The sequence below is a fragment of the Lepisma saccharinum genome, chromosome 20, assembly GCF_977018435.1.
Source record: "Lepisma saccharinum chromosome 20, izLepSacc3.1, whole genome shotgun sequence".
Classification (NCBI taxonomy): Eukaryota; Metazoa; Arthropoda; class Insecta; order Zygentoma; family Lepismatidae; genus Lepisma; species Lepisma saccharinum.
The window spans coordinates 69,977,900-69,995,813 of NC_139248.1; the positions used below are offsets into that span (position 1 = coordinate 69,977,900).

General features: G+C 37.2%; 1 protein-coding gene across 1 annotated transcript in view; it reads left to right on the forward strand.

The window, feature by feature from the left end:
- The window catches only part of BicC (protein bicaudal C), a 188,832-nt gene extending 174,667 nt beyond the window's left edge, over positions 1–14,165 (forward strand). Inside the window, exons 13-16 of the mRNA XM_083141591.1 lie at positions 4,606–4,730; positions 6,215–6,407; positions 7,474–7,593; positions 12,457–14,165. Coding sequence (XP_082997717.1) covers positions 4,606–4,730; positions 6,215–6,407; positions 7,474–7,593; positions 12,457–12,485 — 467 coding nt within the window. The 3' untranslated portion in view covers positions 12,486–14,165. The remainder of the gene's footprint in view (positions 1–4,605; positions 4,731–6,214; positions 6,408–7,473; positions 7,594–12,456) is intronic.
- The last annotated feature ends 3,749 nt before the right edge of the window (positions 14,166–17,914 follow it).

Genomic DNA, 17,914 nt, shown 5'->3' on the forward strand with positions numbered 1-17,914 from the left:
TAAGTGATTTTTTTAGAATTTGTAGATCATTTTAAAATAATTGTAAGGTCATTGTATAGGTAATGTTATGAAATCTTTTAAACTTTGACCAAAAATCTGCTTAAAAGCTGTTAGGTTCAAAATAAAAGATTGTGATTTTATATTTCCTTGTATTAATATTGTGTAGTTAAGCCATGTGCAGTAGTTGAAGTTTCACGTTGCAGAATGAGACCACTATTGCCTTAGGCGCAAATGGAAGTAGGTGTAATCAAGTTGCATGCAGTAACACTCATCCTTTCTTCAAACTATCATGGATAATGTTATTCTTCTGTCGAAAATCATAACTTTTTGCATGTTCACTGTTCTCCAAAGTTTTTAATTATAATATTAAAAAAATGCTCTGCTGATCTGTCGTAACATTGGCAATGACATTTGTACAAAAATCCCTGTATGTAGATATTTAACCACACAGTTTGCAACACTACGGTAGCTACAGCAGCAGACCTTACTAATGGTACTATGATTGCATTTGAGCCCCTGCTGAATGGGGAGGGGGGGGTTTAAAGGCATCCTGCATAGAAGCTGGCCTCTCATTGGATGGTTCAAGGGTCATCTAGAGTCCAGTTTTAATTTCTTGCTACCTGTTGTCCGAAGTGTTGGGCGAAATACACAGATGTTTTGTCACCACAAGATGGTGCTAAGGATTGCAATCTCTAAAACGAACAGACTGGGAGGGGTAGAAAATAATTTAGAGAAAAAAAATTGTAATAATAAAGTATTTTGGAACTGAAATACTATGGTTGGAGTGCACATTCGTGGTGTAATCCCTGGCGGGAGTTCCAAAAATGTTGATGACCCTATAGTTCGAGGACAATTGAAAGCAACCTAAAAGCAGATAATGGTCACAATAGCCAGAAAACTGGCAAAGCGACTCGTTGCTCTGACAATGGGAAGCTGCTAGTCTGGCTGTGATCTCAAGGCAATTTCCACCATGAATTCCTATACTTTATCCAGCATAAAGGTAGAGTGCACAGGTGTGGCTAAGGAGTTGCCAAAAAAAAAATATTGTGTGGTTTATCTTGCTACTCACTTGCACTTGACCCTTCCTTCTGGATCTCTCACTTGCCTGAATGTCAGGATCTCTTTGAGTGTCAAAACTAGCATGTGCATTTGAGCAAGATATACCGTATTTATGCGTATAAATACGCACCCTCGTTTTTGATGGGGAAAAGCAACAAAAAAATATATCTCGTATATAATGCGCAGTACAATGCAGGTTTTCTTAGCGTCGGACCAACATTTACGTATTTCATTTAGAATTAATCAGTAGATCATAAAAAAACGATATTTTCCTTGCTTTCGTAGCTGATGCATTCACCACGCGACCTTGAACTTCCAGATGTTGGGCTTTTCTTCATAGGAGAGGAGGGAGCAAAGTTATCAACCACTCGTTCAAGGTCGCATTGCGTGATGCTTACAATAGATGGATGACATCAATGCAGCATGAACTCTCATCAAGCGGGAGGGTGAAACGTGCGTCGCTGCAGATTGATTGTGAATGGGTTCGTGAGGCATGGAACTCCATCTCCCTTGAAATGATGATCAAAAGTTTTAAGGTAACTGGAATATCGAACAAGATGGATGGAAGTGAGGACATTTCAGACTGCTTGTATTAGTAACTGGGGGTGAATGATGAAATTAAGTGTAAACGTTATTTATTTATTGATTACATGAGTCAAGCTGCAATAGCGTGAGTCAAGCTGCAATAGCGCAGTAAATATACAGTAATTATTTCTATTTGGTAAGTGTTGACGTAATTATTTTACCTTCATATTTGTTACAGTCAACTCTCGATACAACGACCTTTCATAGTTCCCAGGAAAAAGGTAGTTATTTCGAAGGGGTTGTTATTGGAATTTGCACCAAAAACGATTATTAGGAGATAATCGGGCAGAATGAATGTTTGATTTAATACAGGTCTACTAGAGCATTGTCTGTTACAAGATGAACTGGTAAGATAAGATCTCTCGGAAGATCTCACCTTTCTAGGAACAAAAAAAAGGGGCTGTAAATTTCGTTTTGGTTCGGCTGTGTAAAATAAGTCTTAAAAATGTAATTTTCCTTCCTTCGACAAACTTCTAATTCATCCCCTCCCCCATTCCAGGGAGGAGTCCTTCCTCTTCCACGACTTGCATTGTAAGCCAGCCTGAAAAAGGAAACTGGCAACTTGCGATCTATTTGCACCCAATGCATATTATAAGACACATTGAACAATGTCGCACTCGATAATCATTTTGGTTTGGAATTAGATTTCACTAAAGTGAAACTGTATATTTAGTCCCGATTAGCCCAAAAGCATAAAATGAACTCAAAACAAGCTTTATGAAACCTGCCCATTTTCAGATATCAAAATGGGAGATCTTTATTTACTTTCACGTTAATCGACGATAATCGGTGTCAGCTTATACATTGAGCATTGTTTTAAAAATCGTTCACAGCTTACACATTGAGGTTCTGAAGATAAAGGTGCAGAACATGAAGTTGTTTTAACTCTTCTTTTTCTTTCTGAAGATCGAATTTCGTTTTCGTCAAATCAAAACAGCTTTGTGAGATACAAAACAATGACTTGCCTTCCCGACCGGCTGGAAGTTCGAGCAACAGGTGGTCAGGGAAAATCCTCCGTATTTTCAAAGATAACGCAACTGTCGAAGGCTGAACTTTTATCAGCTGTATGAAGAAGAAAGAATAAACCCTTTCTCTAGGTTTTACCTTGCAACAGACAATAATACGGGCAATATTTCAATACAATAGCATTAAAAAAAGAAAAAAAATAGGACCTGAATTCTGCAATTATTACATTGCCGTGCAGACCAGTGGCTTATTACATTGCCGTGCAGACCAGTGGCGGAGAAAGCTGGGTAGGGGGCATTTTTTTAATATTTTTTTTATACTTGTCCTATGGTTTTTGTTCGTTTTCAAGAATGCATCCAGAACTGGTTAACCATTTTAGAAGTCAAAGGAAAGAAAGAGCGGTCCACTTCCACCCTTGCCTGTAATCAGCCTGTGTGCACACATGAGCAAGAAGACAATCGGCATTGCCCCCCCCCTAAACGTTTGCTGAGAAGAAAAGAGGGAGAAGTCACTCTGCCAACGGAACACTTTTGGCAAATATTAGGACATCGGCACAGTCATGAAAATGTAGAAAGTGGTAAATGGGAGTTACGATGCAAGTAAGATCGAAGTGAACTTTTGCGGAAACCTAGATGAAAATGCATTAAGAGTGTTGACGATCTTTAGTTGGCCTATGTGGCTTTGATTATCTATAACAGGTTCACTTCTTTATGAAGTGTTACAGGGAACAAAGAATACGTTTTGAATGAAAGCGATTACCGGAAGTTGTACGCTACAAAGTCGATTTAAAAGAACATCCAAGCATATTCGATCTCTTCTCATGTATCCAAGAGCAAACAAAATCACAATGGCAAAACAAGCCAGGCATGTTGGGTAGCAGCCGGCAGCCGTCGGCTGCGGGTAACATTAGTATGCTTGGGGGAGGGGAGGGCAGAGGTCAAGTGCTATGGTTATAACTGCAGTGTGGTCTGGTGTTTATTTTTAGATCAGACCCACTTGCGACCGGTAGTGCTTCTGAAGGGAATGAGTGCAAAAAACTTTATTTTTCGCCCGATCTCTGTTCATGACCATGTCTAAGGCGAAAACAACTTTTGTGGAAGTTATTTCTCCCGCGAAAAATACCACTTGATACGTCTCCCGTGTGACGGTAGGTGCCTGCTTGAATGCCGCCAGAACGGGTGCTCCTTTTCTCGATGTCGCAAAACTTTCCATTACGAAGTGACAACTCATGGAAAACGGCCATTTCGCATTAAAAGTTATTTTTTAAAATTATTATTGCTAAAGAAAGGCAATCTGTAGATATATACATGTTATACGCAGTGACATAGTGAAAAAAAATGCGTGATTTCATTTTGGCTGTCCGAATTATTCCGTGCATAATACGCACCACAGTTTTGAAGGGTACAAATTTTGGAAAAAAGTGCGCATTGTACACGCGTAAATACGGTATATGGAGTATTTAGATGTAAATATTCATTTTAAAATGAGCAATGTTGTCTCAATACATGCTGGGTTTTTTTTCTGATGCACAAATTCAAAAATCAAATCTCGCGACACTTTGTACAACAAACTTAAGCACTGTATTTGAAAAGCCTGCACTTTGAACCTAAAATCACAAACATACAACACACTTGTTGCATTGTAATTCAAAATTTAGACAAAAGATTCAACTGCTTTTTAGAGAACGGAGCTGTTAATTGCAGTTTGGTGGTGGTACTAAGTACTACATGTGGTTTACAGCATAAGACAACTGAATGTCTTGGTCGAACCTGTTGTGAAATGTCAACCTAATTTAAAACTGCATATTTGAGTATTAGTACACCAAACTAAAATATTTTTCTTTCCTCAGAATTTGAAGAACCTGTTTGTCAACATTCTTTTACACTTGAATTGACATAGTGTATATAAAATCTTTCAATACTCGACCATTTCAAGGGGAGGATAAATTTTACATTTGAATGTCCAAATCGTTATTTGTTCTTTGTATTTTTGCAGCAATGAAAAGTGTTCCCGTGACAACTGAAGCCAGAGTGCCAAATTCTACCTGGTCTGGTTATGGAGCCAGCTGGTCAGTGCCACAGCATATCATGAAGGAAAAATTGCAGAATGACTTCTCGCAGGTAAATTTTACTTCCCTTTTTTAATTATCATCCCATCACAAGCATGGATACACGGGGAAGGCAATAGAGGTGAACAACTGCCAGGTTTTTGGTATATATATTGTCTAATATTTTTCAAGACTCAAATGTTGTCTTTTATCTAATTTAACAGGCTCCAGAAAATGTTTAAAGTTTAAGTCCACTTTCTGCCTAATCAGAATGGGAACTATGCAAGTTTGGATCCTGGCCATCCTTGGTCGTACACTGGTAACTTTTTTCGCCTTGTAATGAAAGAGGTTCCCAGTTTGATACCTGGTGGAAACTCCTAGTGGTTCGGGTCCCCTTTGACTATATCTCTAAGTGGAGACAATGAGTGGGCAGAGCAAAGCAGTATAAATTTTAAGATATTGAACAAAGCAGCGAGCTGCAGTCGCATTGCCCGCTTCCATACCCCACCTTTCCCCCTCGCACGTTCATTGGTCGAGCCCTCTCCAGTCACTACTTGCATAGACACTTGGTTTCATTGGTTTACTCCAGAGATTCCCAGAATAGAGCATAGGTCCAGTTCCGATTAGATTATCTGTGGTGGACTTGAAAAACAGTTGTTAAAGAGTTCAGTTCGTCATAAAGTAAAACGAGAGCGAGCCCTCGGGGGGAACATGCTGGATCCCACGTATTTACCTCTAAGTCAAAGCTCTGAGAAAATAACGATGTGTGCACATTCTTGAGATTGCTGGGCAATCTGACAATTCCAGTTAATGAACAAGCATAAATAATCTCTTGACAAGGTTTACTCGTACTTTCAATCACCATATCTCTACAATATAAAGCAGTACAAATGTAACTTACAATGGATTCCCGTTGAGGTGAGGCATGCAACTGAAATTCAGCTCTCCCATCTGTAACTTCTGGATCAGCCACTGCCTTGTCAATCACATAACCTGTAATTTTCTTCAGAACTTTACATTACAAAATGTAACTACGCTTTTACTGTAAAAAAATGTTTCTAACTAAAATGCACTCCTCACAAAAAGTTTAGAATATTGTTATGTTAGGCACAAAAAGTTTGCAATATTGTTACATTAGGCAATAGGTGATTTATAGACACTGTGGCATTTGTCAGCGAAAACAAGAACGTCAGCAGACTGACAGATGCCAGACAGCAGAAGGTCCAGCAGACAGGTGTGTTGCATTCCAAGGCTGTGCCCATCACCTAATGCCTAATATAACGATATTCTTTTGTGAAGACTATTATTGAAGTAAAATGTAACCCTAAGTACTACTTAACGTTTAAGTAGCTTTTTTTTTTATTATTATACTTGGACTATGTTATTTGCATGTTCTCAAGTTGTCATATTACATAGAACTAGACCACCAAGACTGCAATTTTTTATACACTGGAACTGTTCCAGGAAGGGGGAAGTAATAAATGAATTTATTTTTGTTTAAGAAGGAACTTTTTAAGAAAATAGTACTTTACTATAAGCTAACTTTTTCTGTTGTAGAATACCAGTACCAATGACTTGTGGCCACCTCAGCCGGCATCTGCATTTTCCAACTCTTTCCCTCAGAGTGGATGCTCCCTGAGTTCCAGTAATAAGGATGACACCTTGAGTTTCTGCACAGACAACCTGAAAGACTGCTCAATTCCAGATCTTCATTCACTCTTGAGCAAGATGCATCTTGATAGATACTCTTGTAAGTTTTTGTCTTGATATTTTGTAAGTTTGTCTTGATATTTTGAAAAATTATGCGAGACTAATGTTTACCAAAATGTTCATTTACTAAAAAATCATGATTTCAATTAATTTTTTGTTGTTTAGATAATAGCTGGCCTCCATGGCAGAGTGGTTAGCAAGGGGCATTATGATGCCTGTGCACTTTGTTAGTGTGTGTTCACCAGTTTCATTATCTTCAAGGGGTCCCAGGTGTGATACCCATGGAAATAAATCGTAGTTTGGATTTCACTTTATTCCACTTTCAAAAATTGAAATGAAACTAATCATCTTTGAAATATCCGAAATTGGCAGAAATGCAAAGTAAAATGCAACGAATCAATCAATTCATCGATTGTAGGAGATTTTTTTCTCCTTCAGTGAGTTGGTTCAGAGTTATCGAAGAATCAGTTAATCATACAGAAGACTATAAGTGAGTACAAATTCCCAATAGCTTAAAAGTCTCTGAAATGGGTGGCGGAAAACTTACAAGTTAAGGGGGCTTGTGATATCAGATGTCTTGTACCTTCTGTTGAGGAAAAACACATTGTTCTTACTGTTCTTAGTGTCTGGTATCGAAGAATGTTGGTTCTACATAGGTAATATATTTAATTTCCACTTTTTGTACTAGGTTTTAGAAAGAACACACTGAATAGGGATCTATCTAGCTACTTGGGTCAAGATGGCCAGAATAATTTCTCTTGTACTTTTCTTCCAAGCATATAAACAATTTTTTACATAACATTTATGGGGAACATGCATGAAGGGAGCATGAGACATTTATTCATGGTTTATGCGCTCCCTTCCATCAGATATTTATTCTTAGTTCATGCACTCCCTTCAATCAAGACATTTATTTTTAGTTTGAGTTGGTGTAGTTCCCACCACAATGTAATTGGTAGTCTGTAGGTTGCTGTTGTCAAATGTCAGGCTAGCTCTTTTCTGTAAAAGAATAAGATGTGGGAGGCGGTAATTTCATTTTTGACCAATTCTGATAAATTTTTCTTTCCTATGCAATTTAAAGTAAAATACTATTTCTCTTAATGCAGTGATGTTCAGGCAGCACGAGGTGGACCTTCAGACATTCCTTACGCTCAACGAAGAGGACCTGAAGCAAATTGGAGTGTCCGCATTTGGTCCACGCAAGAAAATGCTCAATGCTATTAAAGGTAAGATAAATTTCATTTCACCACTTTGTTCAGTTCTCCCATGGCTAGGTTTACATGACACTTGTCTGGAAATTATTTTTATTACAAGCAAATACATCTCCCTAACATTCTTAAAACCGAAGGTTTATGGCTGCAGCAACACAAGCCTTCCATCTGTCCCTATCCGGGACAAAATCAATCCAATCTTTTCCAGTTTATTTCAACATTATCCCTCTATACTTGTTAAAATCAATACAAAACACACAAACACCACGATAAAAGCTCCTGGTGGAGGCACATGGTGGTTGGATCCAATTTTAAACTAGACCCAGTCCCGATTAGCCTTAAAGTTCTTTTTATTGTGGTCTCTTGTGTTTTTGTATTGATTTTAACAAGTATGTTGCGGCACATGACATGAGATCTTGTTTACTGTCATATTATCCTTCCATCTTCATTTTCGCCTTCCTACAGGCGTCTCTACCTTCAGGTTTCCCAACAAGAATCCTGTAAACTCTGCTTTTGGTCTCCCATTTCTGTAAACTCTGCTTTTGGTCTCCCATTTGTGTCATGTGGCCTGCCCATCTAAGTTTAATTTATTCCTCTTAGTGTTTTTAGTGTAAGAGACAAACTTTCACATCCATATAATAAATACTACAGGCAAAATTGTTTTGTATATTTTAAATGTTAGTTTCTTAGATATTATGAGAAGATAGGTTTGGAATTTCACAAAGAGAAAACTGTCTTTAGCTGCCTTTACAAATATTTTAGCATTATTCTTAATTGTATTTATATCATCCCCTAGTAACTCTACAATCATCTGCATATGCTAACAACTAAACATTAGTTTCTTTTACCTTCCTAACAGCATATTTTAAGGCAAAAGTAAAGGGCAATGGAAATAATTCATCCATGATAATTTTTTTCTAATTATTGGAAAAAAATGATGTCTCCTTTGAACATAACCTTATAACCTGATCCATCAAACAAAATGGGGTGGGATTTGCAACTGTACAACCATGAACTGATTATGGCCATTTCAGTGATTGCACCCCTCCCCCTCCTTTTCTGGTACAGTGGTGACTGGTCTTGTCTGCCCCAACAACCCCCTCACTAAAATGTGTAAGAGAGATTTAAAACCACAAATTTCAGGAAGAATCATTCACACTGTTTATATTAACTGGTTCCCAAAAGTATTTTAATTTTTCTATGTACTTAAGACATGAATTTCCTTGTTGGAAATATTTTTTTTGTGTCAAAATACACATTTGTTTTACTTGTATGCCTTTTTTTATTTTTTTTAAAGGAGGTGGGGTGGGAGTTATAGATTGGTTAACTCGGGATATCCATATCACCTTCCAGTGTAAATCCCTTATTATAAGCAGTATTTATAAAGCTCCTACATTTTTCCGATGCTTTAGGAATTCTCTTGGCAGGTTTTATAAGGAGGAAGAAATATTATTTTGTGCATATGAATCTTGGAGCATAACAGATTTGTTTTCTGATATGAAGATTACTTCTTATTTACAATAATAATAATTATCAGGGATGTGCTGATAATGAAGTTTTAGCAGATACCAATAAAGTATCAATATAAAATTTACCCTACCAATCAGATACAAAATTCCAAATGGTTCATGGACTTCCAAATGGTTCATGGACTTGCTTAGTAAATGAACGGTTTTATATAAACCAAGCTTTTGCAATGCAAAAGAAGCTGCATGTTCACACATTTACTTGAAGTTAAAGAAAAGTACACAATTAGAATAATGTTTACATCCATAAAAATTGTAACAAAATGACTCAATATTACACATGAAATTCTATACCATCTGATACCTTCGGATGAGAGTACCAATTAATCTGCCCTGTCTCTAATAAAAGAACAATTGAGGCATTGTGGATACGAAGGGCGAATTCAACAAACTGACATTGTGAAGGAAATTAATTTCAAGTTGTCTGGCACAGTGCAAACTCCACAAAAACTTTAACAGTAGATCAAAATCCGCAACACCTCAATTGTCAGTTTTCTTTAGCTGGATCCTATAAATCTTGATTTTTTCTTTTCTTAACATTGAGAGGCTCATGGGTAAAACTTGGTAACCCACACACCAGGCATGTATCAAGGGGGGGGGTTGCTCAGGGGTCTCGAGCCCCCTCTGAAATGTTTCGATTTACACTAGATAAAATGAGGTTTTTAACTTGCATGTGTGAAATAAAATATTGTGACTATAATTTAAGGAGAAATATAATTATCGAGGAAAGGTGGAGAATGTTATAGAACCCTGAGTGATAACTCTGTTATTGATAATATTGTATGTAAACTTTTCTTGCTCTTTCGGTGAACTTGAGCATTGTTTAAAGATTTGTCAGCATTTGGAAGTTGCACAACAAAGCACTGTTGAAAGTAGCGCCAGGAGTCGGGTGATTCATTGAATTACTACAAAAAAAGTGCAGAACATTCCAGAATATAATATGGATATAAATACGCGGATTCAATTTCACCGTTGGTCTGTACAACAGAATAATTCAATAAGACTTCACGAGTAAGTGTGACAGTCGATTAGTGATCACTCAGTGTCCTTGACAGTTTTATAAGATGAAGAGATTCGGGGGGAGGAGAGGGGGAAGAGGACTAGTGACACATTTTCGTGGAAAGTGCTGAAGTCTACCACTAGTACAAGTTCGGGTCCAAAGCTGAAGACATTGCCGACGGTAGAGTGCTAGTTTTGGGTCACGAGCCAAACAGATCGAAGGTCTCTAAAGTAAATATTTCAGCAGTAATGGGCATTGGAGCATAATTTTTTTTTTTAAAAAAAAGGAAATAAGCCGCGCAGATCGACTGAAAATCTGTTTTGAGCGACTATTTATTAGTGACCGGACCAAGTTTCGTGTATGCAGTGAGAGAGTTTCATGGGTTTAAAAAGGACTTTTAAGTGAACTGTTTTAGAAAAAAACTCACAAAAAGGACTTTTAAGTGAACTGTTTTAGAAAAATACTCACACTAACTATGATAAAAGGGCAGCCATGAAGACCGAAAATTTTATGAATGTCGAAAAGAGAAAGCAAGAAGATGTTGCATATATGGAAATTTTAGCGGAAAAAGCAAGCTCGACCAAGACTACAAAACCAGGTCTCTGGCATATACAGTGCCATTCCTTGTTCTACCAAGTGAGCTATCGAGTCACCCTTGGCTTTGCTTGATCTTTTGCTCTCGCTGTAGAGCAATGGCACGGTATGCCTGGTGGGGTCAGCATTTTCCGCTAAAATTTCTGCATAGCACATCTCTTGTGTATGCCCAACCGTAAGATGTTGCCAGTTTAATTAACAAGCACAGAAAAAGGAGATAGAATAAAACTAAGGGACATTCCCTCCTGTTGACGAAGATATTTTTTTTCTGTGGTCAACACGAGCTGCCGTTCAAGGTGACAATGAGATTGACCCACCAGGTTTCACACCGAAGCTAGAAGCTATACGTGTCGCTTGAGGATTTCACAAATCGAACACAGGCTTGTGCAGCCTGTCATGCCGCTACGGTGTGAAAAGTTTGTTGATTGGATCACTCATTGAAAACTGTGTGTGTGTGTGTGTGTGTGTGTGCGTGTGTGCCTTCGGTCTGAATTCTTCCGAAATCTTGAAGATCCCAAGTCACAAGGATGAAAAATTAGGATTTTTGTTGAGGTTACTTTTCGAAGGAAGGCGACAACACCATAAAGGATCATATCAAAACCTGGGAGAACACATTCGAATAGGCCGGACCCTGTGGCTGAGTGGTTAGCACATTGCTCTGCGACGCCAAGGGTCCCGGGTTCAAATCCCACTCAGGCATGGTTGTTCGTGAATGTCCATTCATCAATTTCATCGCTTATCCCCATCTTCGCAAACTAGCCAAGAGGCACAAACCACGAAGTAAAATAAAATAAATCAAAACATTCGAAACATTCAAATGTATTGTCCATTGCATAACAGCTTGGTGAAACTGACACATACTGAGATCGTTTCGGCACAAACACAACGTTCGTACATTGCAACAGAGGAGTCGAGTGATAAAAAATGTCCCATGTCCCGATATCACGTTCTGAAAGAAGAAAAAAACAGCAGCTTATACAGTGGCAGATTAGGAGACGGTTGCTCTCAATTTTTGGCCCCGCACTATGGCTTTTAAATACTAACCTTTGTCTTCAAAGAGCAATTAAACTTTTCTTGCCCCCCTTCCCCCCCCCCCATCATTTTGGAACTGAATCGCCACCGTCGACCTTAAACCTTGCGAGGTTCTATCTATACCCCTGTAAAAAAAATGATGTTTAGCCCCCCCCCCCCCCCCGAAAAGAATTTCTGGATACGTGCCTGCCACACACCATTAAAAATTGGTATAACATGAGGTGTAGTCACTACACAGTTCCTCATACTACAAAGTCTTGTTCATTAGCCAGTAGTGTCGCCTTTGATCATATATGACAGTAATCCTATTTCTCAAATCTACTGTTTTCTATGAATCTTGCTGTCCTTGTCAAGAAACTGCATGAAACTGTCGCTCATACTATTTTCCTAAAATGCTTTTAGTGTAGTCCAACAAGTATTAAATTTACTTTGTTGCACAAGTTTTGTTTTTATTGGTAACTAAAAACTGCCAGGCTCAGTTGCTGCACCCTGTATATTTTCATCTTACTTCCTCAGAAGATCCACTGATATTTTGTGTAGAAATGAAGAATGATAGGGAGGTAATACTTTTTACATGATTTAGGACAAATAACTTTTACATGCATGATTTAGGACAAATAACTCTTGTTATAGTAAATTACCTGATTCCAAAAGAACATGTGAAAGTATTTAGGGTACCAGGAGTGTGAAGTTAGTAAATTTTGAATTTTTTTATTTAAATTTCAGAGTTCAACTCGTTCCAAAGGACGTGGTAGAACACAAGAAATATGAGTGACGAATGTATCAAGTGCCTTAATATTAAAGTTGGTGCTGCATAAGATAAATGTCAAATCAAAAATTGGCATGTAGTATGAATGCAAATCACGATAGGAAATTTTTATCATTATGTGAAAACAGTTCAAAAATTCCCAGTAGAACAGATTGTTTCTAGATAAATATGTAATTTGAAGTGACTGAATAATACAGAGATTATAACATTGATTAAAATTAGGTGTAAAAGGTGAAGTTTTGAACATTTTTATCATTTACTAAAGAAGTTTTTTTGAATATTGATATACCATATTTAAATATACACATTTTAGCTTTTTTCCCTTGGATGATGTAAAGGTGGTGGACTAAGTATAATCTTTTTAAAAACCTGAAAAATATTTTCTTCAATGGATTGGCATAAAATATCATTTTACTTAAGAATTATGAAGTCAGGATTTCTAGTTTTAGTGGTGTTTTCATAATTAACTTTACTAACGAACTTATATTTGAAGTAGTATTATTTTTCCCTGCTGACTTGTTTGAACTATATAAATGTTAGCACAGCATGGGGAAACCTGCAGCATTTGTTGCCGGTGATCATCATGTTAATGATTTGTTGCAATATTCAGGTTTTGTCATTGTATTGCAACCATGTAAGGTATAATAGGGGGAATAGAAATTTTAAACTGACTTTGATATTAAAATGCTAATTTGCCATTCACCGTAAATATTTAACTTTCATGCACAACATACTTTGCAAAGGAATATAGCTCTTTTGTGCATGAAGTACTACTAGTAGGGAAACCTATAGCAAATCCTTACAGTTATTAATAATTACTTTGCAGTCAATTTCGGGGAAAGCAATCCTACACTTTAATAATTTTACTATTAACAAATTAACAAATCTTGGTATATTTGTTGATTGAAAGTGTGTTTTAAAAGCAGCTAGCTTAATATACCTGGTTGCTTGTAATATGTTATATAATCGTTAAATTGTAATACAATTGTTAATTGTGTGTTTGCTTTGTATTATTGTGTTAATTCTTTTTTTTTTTTTGTTAATGAAACTTTGTTCCTGTATGAAAAATATCACACTTGCTCAAAGAGCTCAGTTGTTTCTTGACTATAGTATTTTCCATAACCTATAGCTACTAGTTGTGGTAGTGAAGAACATTTGACCATGTACTTTGAAGCTCCGTTACAAACCATTGCTTTTTGCTGAAGAAAATAATAAAAGGTTGACAGGGTTGCAATGCTTGACTCCATAGTGAATTTGGACAAAAATTGTCTTGACAAAATTGTTCATTCTCTTTTTGATTCTCTCCTTTTGAAGGGATGCTGTTAATTGGCATTGCATAATGTTAAACAACAACTGAATCAGGTTTAGTGTTGGCTTTTCTAAAATGACTTTTCTGATATTTTTCATTGTTTTTTTTCCCGTGAATATTGATTAATATATAACTGTGTATTGTCTTTGTTTTTCATACAAAAGTGTACTTGTGTATATGGAGTGTTAAATTATGATTTTGTATTCGAGAACTTCCTTTTTATATATCATAATTTTTTTCTTGCTTGTATTAGAAAGTCTTGTAGTATTTGTAATGCTGGACCCTTCTTATATTTTACAGAAAACTTCATGGTAAATTGTGATTGTTTGATAATAAAAGTTTACTTTCTTGGTGAAACTGTTGCTTCTCCTTTTCTTAACCTTCATTTCTGTTGAGTTGAACAATTTCTATCTTGATTCCTTGTGGTGTGTGAAGAAGATATAAATTCAGTGATAGTTTTTTAGAAGTTTTTCCCCAAACATATTTTTAATAAAAGGGTGCGGTGAGTCTCTTATATGGTGGCAAATATATGAAGATCATTGAACTAAATTTTAGGTGCTAAAAAAAATGTTCTAAAGACTGGAAATATGTGGCTAAGAAAAAAAAGTATATTTATTCAAAATTCTGTCAAAGAAAATAAGACTTCTCAACGAAGTCTGGAATTTTTTTAGACAGGAAAAATTCTAAATATCCTGACGCTTAGCGAAAGTGAAATCTAATTCTACATGCCATTTTTTGCATTTCTGGAATAAAAATACACTTTCAAGAACCTTCCATGCCTTAAAATGCTGGAAACATCTAAGAGTTGACCACTTTTAAAAAAGACCCATTTACATGACCATTTAGGATTTCCCAACTGTTTGAGATCCTGAAAAGTCTGGAAATTATTTCCCCAAGTCTGAATCTGGATGGAAATCCCCCCCCCCTTCCTAGTAGACTTTTCGGGATCCTGCATACCCCTGTTCACTATTGATAGCAGCAGCAGCACAGGTTAGTGGCCTGTTCAGGGTGGCGACAGACCTGGAAAACCGGGAAAAGTCAGGGAATTTGAGGTGTAAAAAAAATGCCTGGGAAATGTCGGGGAATTTCGTCTTCATTGATTTTTTAAATTTTTTTATTAAAAGATATCATTATGGAACTCTGCACGGGAACAGGAAATGTTGTTCGCAAGTTTCGGCCTCAACTTTTAGGCCCCTTTTATGTGTAAAACAACCACGGCACCAGAAACCAGTCATGGCAGGGGGGAGATTTTATATATATATATATATATATAAATAAATATGAGAGAGAGAGAGAGAGAGATTCTCTCGTCCGGGCTTCTCGGCGGGAATTTTAAATTCGAACACACTGTGGAGGAAAATTGTTACACGTCCCCCGAATCGCAATGGAAAAAACATAAAAATCTGGTGTTTGGCCCCTCTTCTCCCGCTATTTTGGAGACAAGGCGAGAACTTTAGTATTCTTTTAAAGAATGGACATTTCTCAAGAGAATCAAACATATTTCATGTTCTTGGGTGCCATACAAGTTGAATAATAAGCAAAATGTGATTTTTATTTTTTTTACGAAAAGTAGGTAATTTGCATTTTTGGAGGTAAATTGTTATACCTCTGACACTATGAGAGCAATCTACTTCAGATAAGTTTTTGTTTTGCAGCTAAAACATCAGAGCATGCAACAGTGTACAATCAAGAACGCCGAACCGAGGAAGGGTTTGGGGGCGCGATCACCAATTTCAATGAAAAAAAAAAACAAAAATAAAAATTTAGAGTTTGCCCCTCTTCTCCCGCTATTTGGGGAGAAGGCGCAAACCTTAGTATTCTCTTCAAGAAATGGACGTTTCCGAAGAGATTGAAACATGTTTCATGTTCCTGGGTGCCATACAAGTTGAATAAGGAGCCAAAATGTGAAACTCTGTTCGGAAATGTGGCATTGATAGGTTTTGGAGAGGGGGCGAGGTTGGTCATCAATATGAATTTCCCAGGCTTGCTCCAGAGGTGTCAGTTTCCACCCAAACATAAGAGTACGAAGGTCCAAGAAGCACATTCATTTCGTAATCAGCACCATGATACCATATGGTATCATCGGGCCAGTACGACCTTACTTTGATGATACCATATGTTATCATCGGGGGAGTAAAGGTTAAGCCTCTAAATATTACGTGGAAAATGCATTGAATTATCATTTTTTTTGTCCGTATGGGAGTAGTAAGGGGACTTGTCAACAGATGGAGGGGATAAGAGTGGTTAGCGCCGTCCGATAGTAAGGCATTTTGTTGGTCAAACTGAAGGAACATGGAAAAAAAATAGGTTCTATTGATATATAAGATTTTTGTCGAATATCGCCACCCGACAAAGTATCTCACTACAACATGCGACAGAAATTGCATGGACTGCAACATCCAACAAAAATCGCATGCATAAACAAGAAGAGCTTTAGACTGAAAGTATGCTGCTGGAATTTTATTACTCTTCTGGCTCACTTCACCTTATTTAATGTAGCAGTGCTTGCTAAGGTTTTCTTTCATCATCCTGACGTATTACTGGTTTCGCACAAGTTAACATACGTTTACAATGACATTGCACTATTTTTAGATATCAAGAAGAATCCAACCAAACGGGATATATATTGAATACTATCACGAAAAAGTGAAACATAAATCTGCATTGGTGAACGTTATAAAAATTGGCAAGTGCATGCTCGCAAACTCAAATTTACTGCAACACTAGTATTACAATGAAATTAACGCTACTCTCTGTCCTGTCTCTTTAAACTCCTCTGCCAGCCCTGCTAAATTTTCACTTTCAATCTACTGATTTATACGAGGGGTGGCCATAAAGTAATTTCCAATTAGTAGGGACATTGATTTTTCGCAAATGCGAAAACCCTGAAAAATGGTAATTGCTGCGAAGTTATGTTTAGGAATGTGCAGTGATGTCTGGACACATTTTTCGCCCTTTCGAAATATCGAAATAATGCGAATTTGGCATAAAATGCGAATTGTTGGCGTTTTTAGCGATTTTTTTTATAAGAAATGTCCTAAAACAACCAAAAATTCCATGAAATCCAACATTCTTGTTTTTTTCTAGGCCATGTTTGTGTACATAGAACATGCAAGTTTTCCAACATTTTACTCAAGAGTAAACTATAGAGTTACACGTACATGAAATAATTCCAACAGCCACATTAAATCATGTATTTCCCACGATTTTTTCAACTTCTATCGAAACCATTTGCATCACAGAGCAAAGTTTCAGGGTTCTAACAGGAGATCGAGTGTGTATCTACCATCACACGAGAGCCACATCTTCGTATTTGTCGCACGAGATATGTTTTGAATTTCCAAGCTAAGTGCGCATCATCTGCATTTGTCGAGCGAGTAATAATGGAGCTCAGTCTTTAGGCCATCTGACTACTATGCGAGAGACCCGGGGTCGATCCCCTGCATCGAGAACCGGGATGTTTTCCACCTATTCAAACTGCTCCGACACCCACCCAGCATCATATGAAGCTGGTACCTTGAGGAAAATTTGAGGGATAAATGTAGCCAGGAGCGTGGTGCTGATCACATCACCTCCACCTTCGGCCGTGATCAAGAAAGTGTGGGACCCTAACTCCACACACCTATACACCTTCATGGAAAAGTGCAGGGGAGCACTTTACTTTTACTTCCTCAAAAATCTGTTCCAACATATCAAACTGTCACGAAAATACGTAGACCATGTGACCTACAATTTAAAATAATAGTTTAAAAGCACAATGGAGTATTAAGTGTCGGTATATTTGGCAGATAAATGTTCTAAAACAAAAACGCGAATTTTGGGGAACGTAACACTAACAAGTTAAAAAAAAGATAATGCCAATTTTTGGTGCCATAATGTATCTGTCACGTGAGATTGATTGATTTTAATTGTTTGGGTGCGTCACCACTTATGGTCATTATGCACCCCTTCAGTATATACGGGGAAAATTCCATTATCTAAAATTCTTACCTTAAAATTAAAAAGGGGGTATGGAAGATAACTTTCCCAAAATAACTTTCAAGATGTCAAACTCTCACGAAGAGGCTTAAGCCATGTGACTTACAATTTGAAACAGTAGTTTTAAA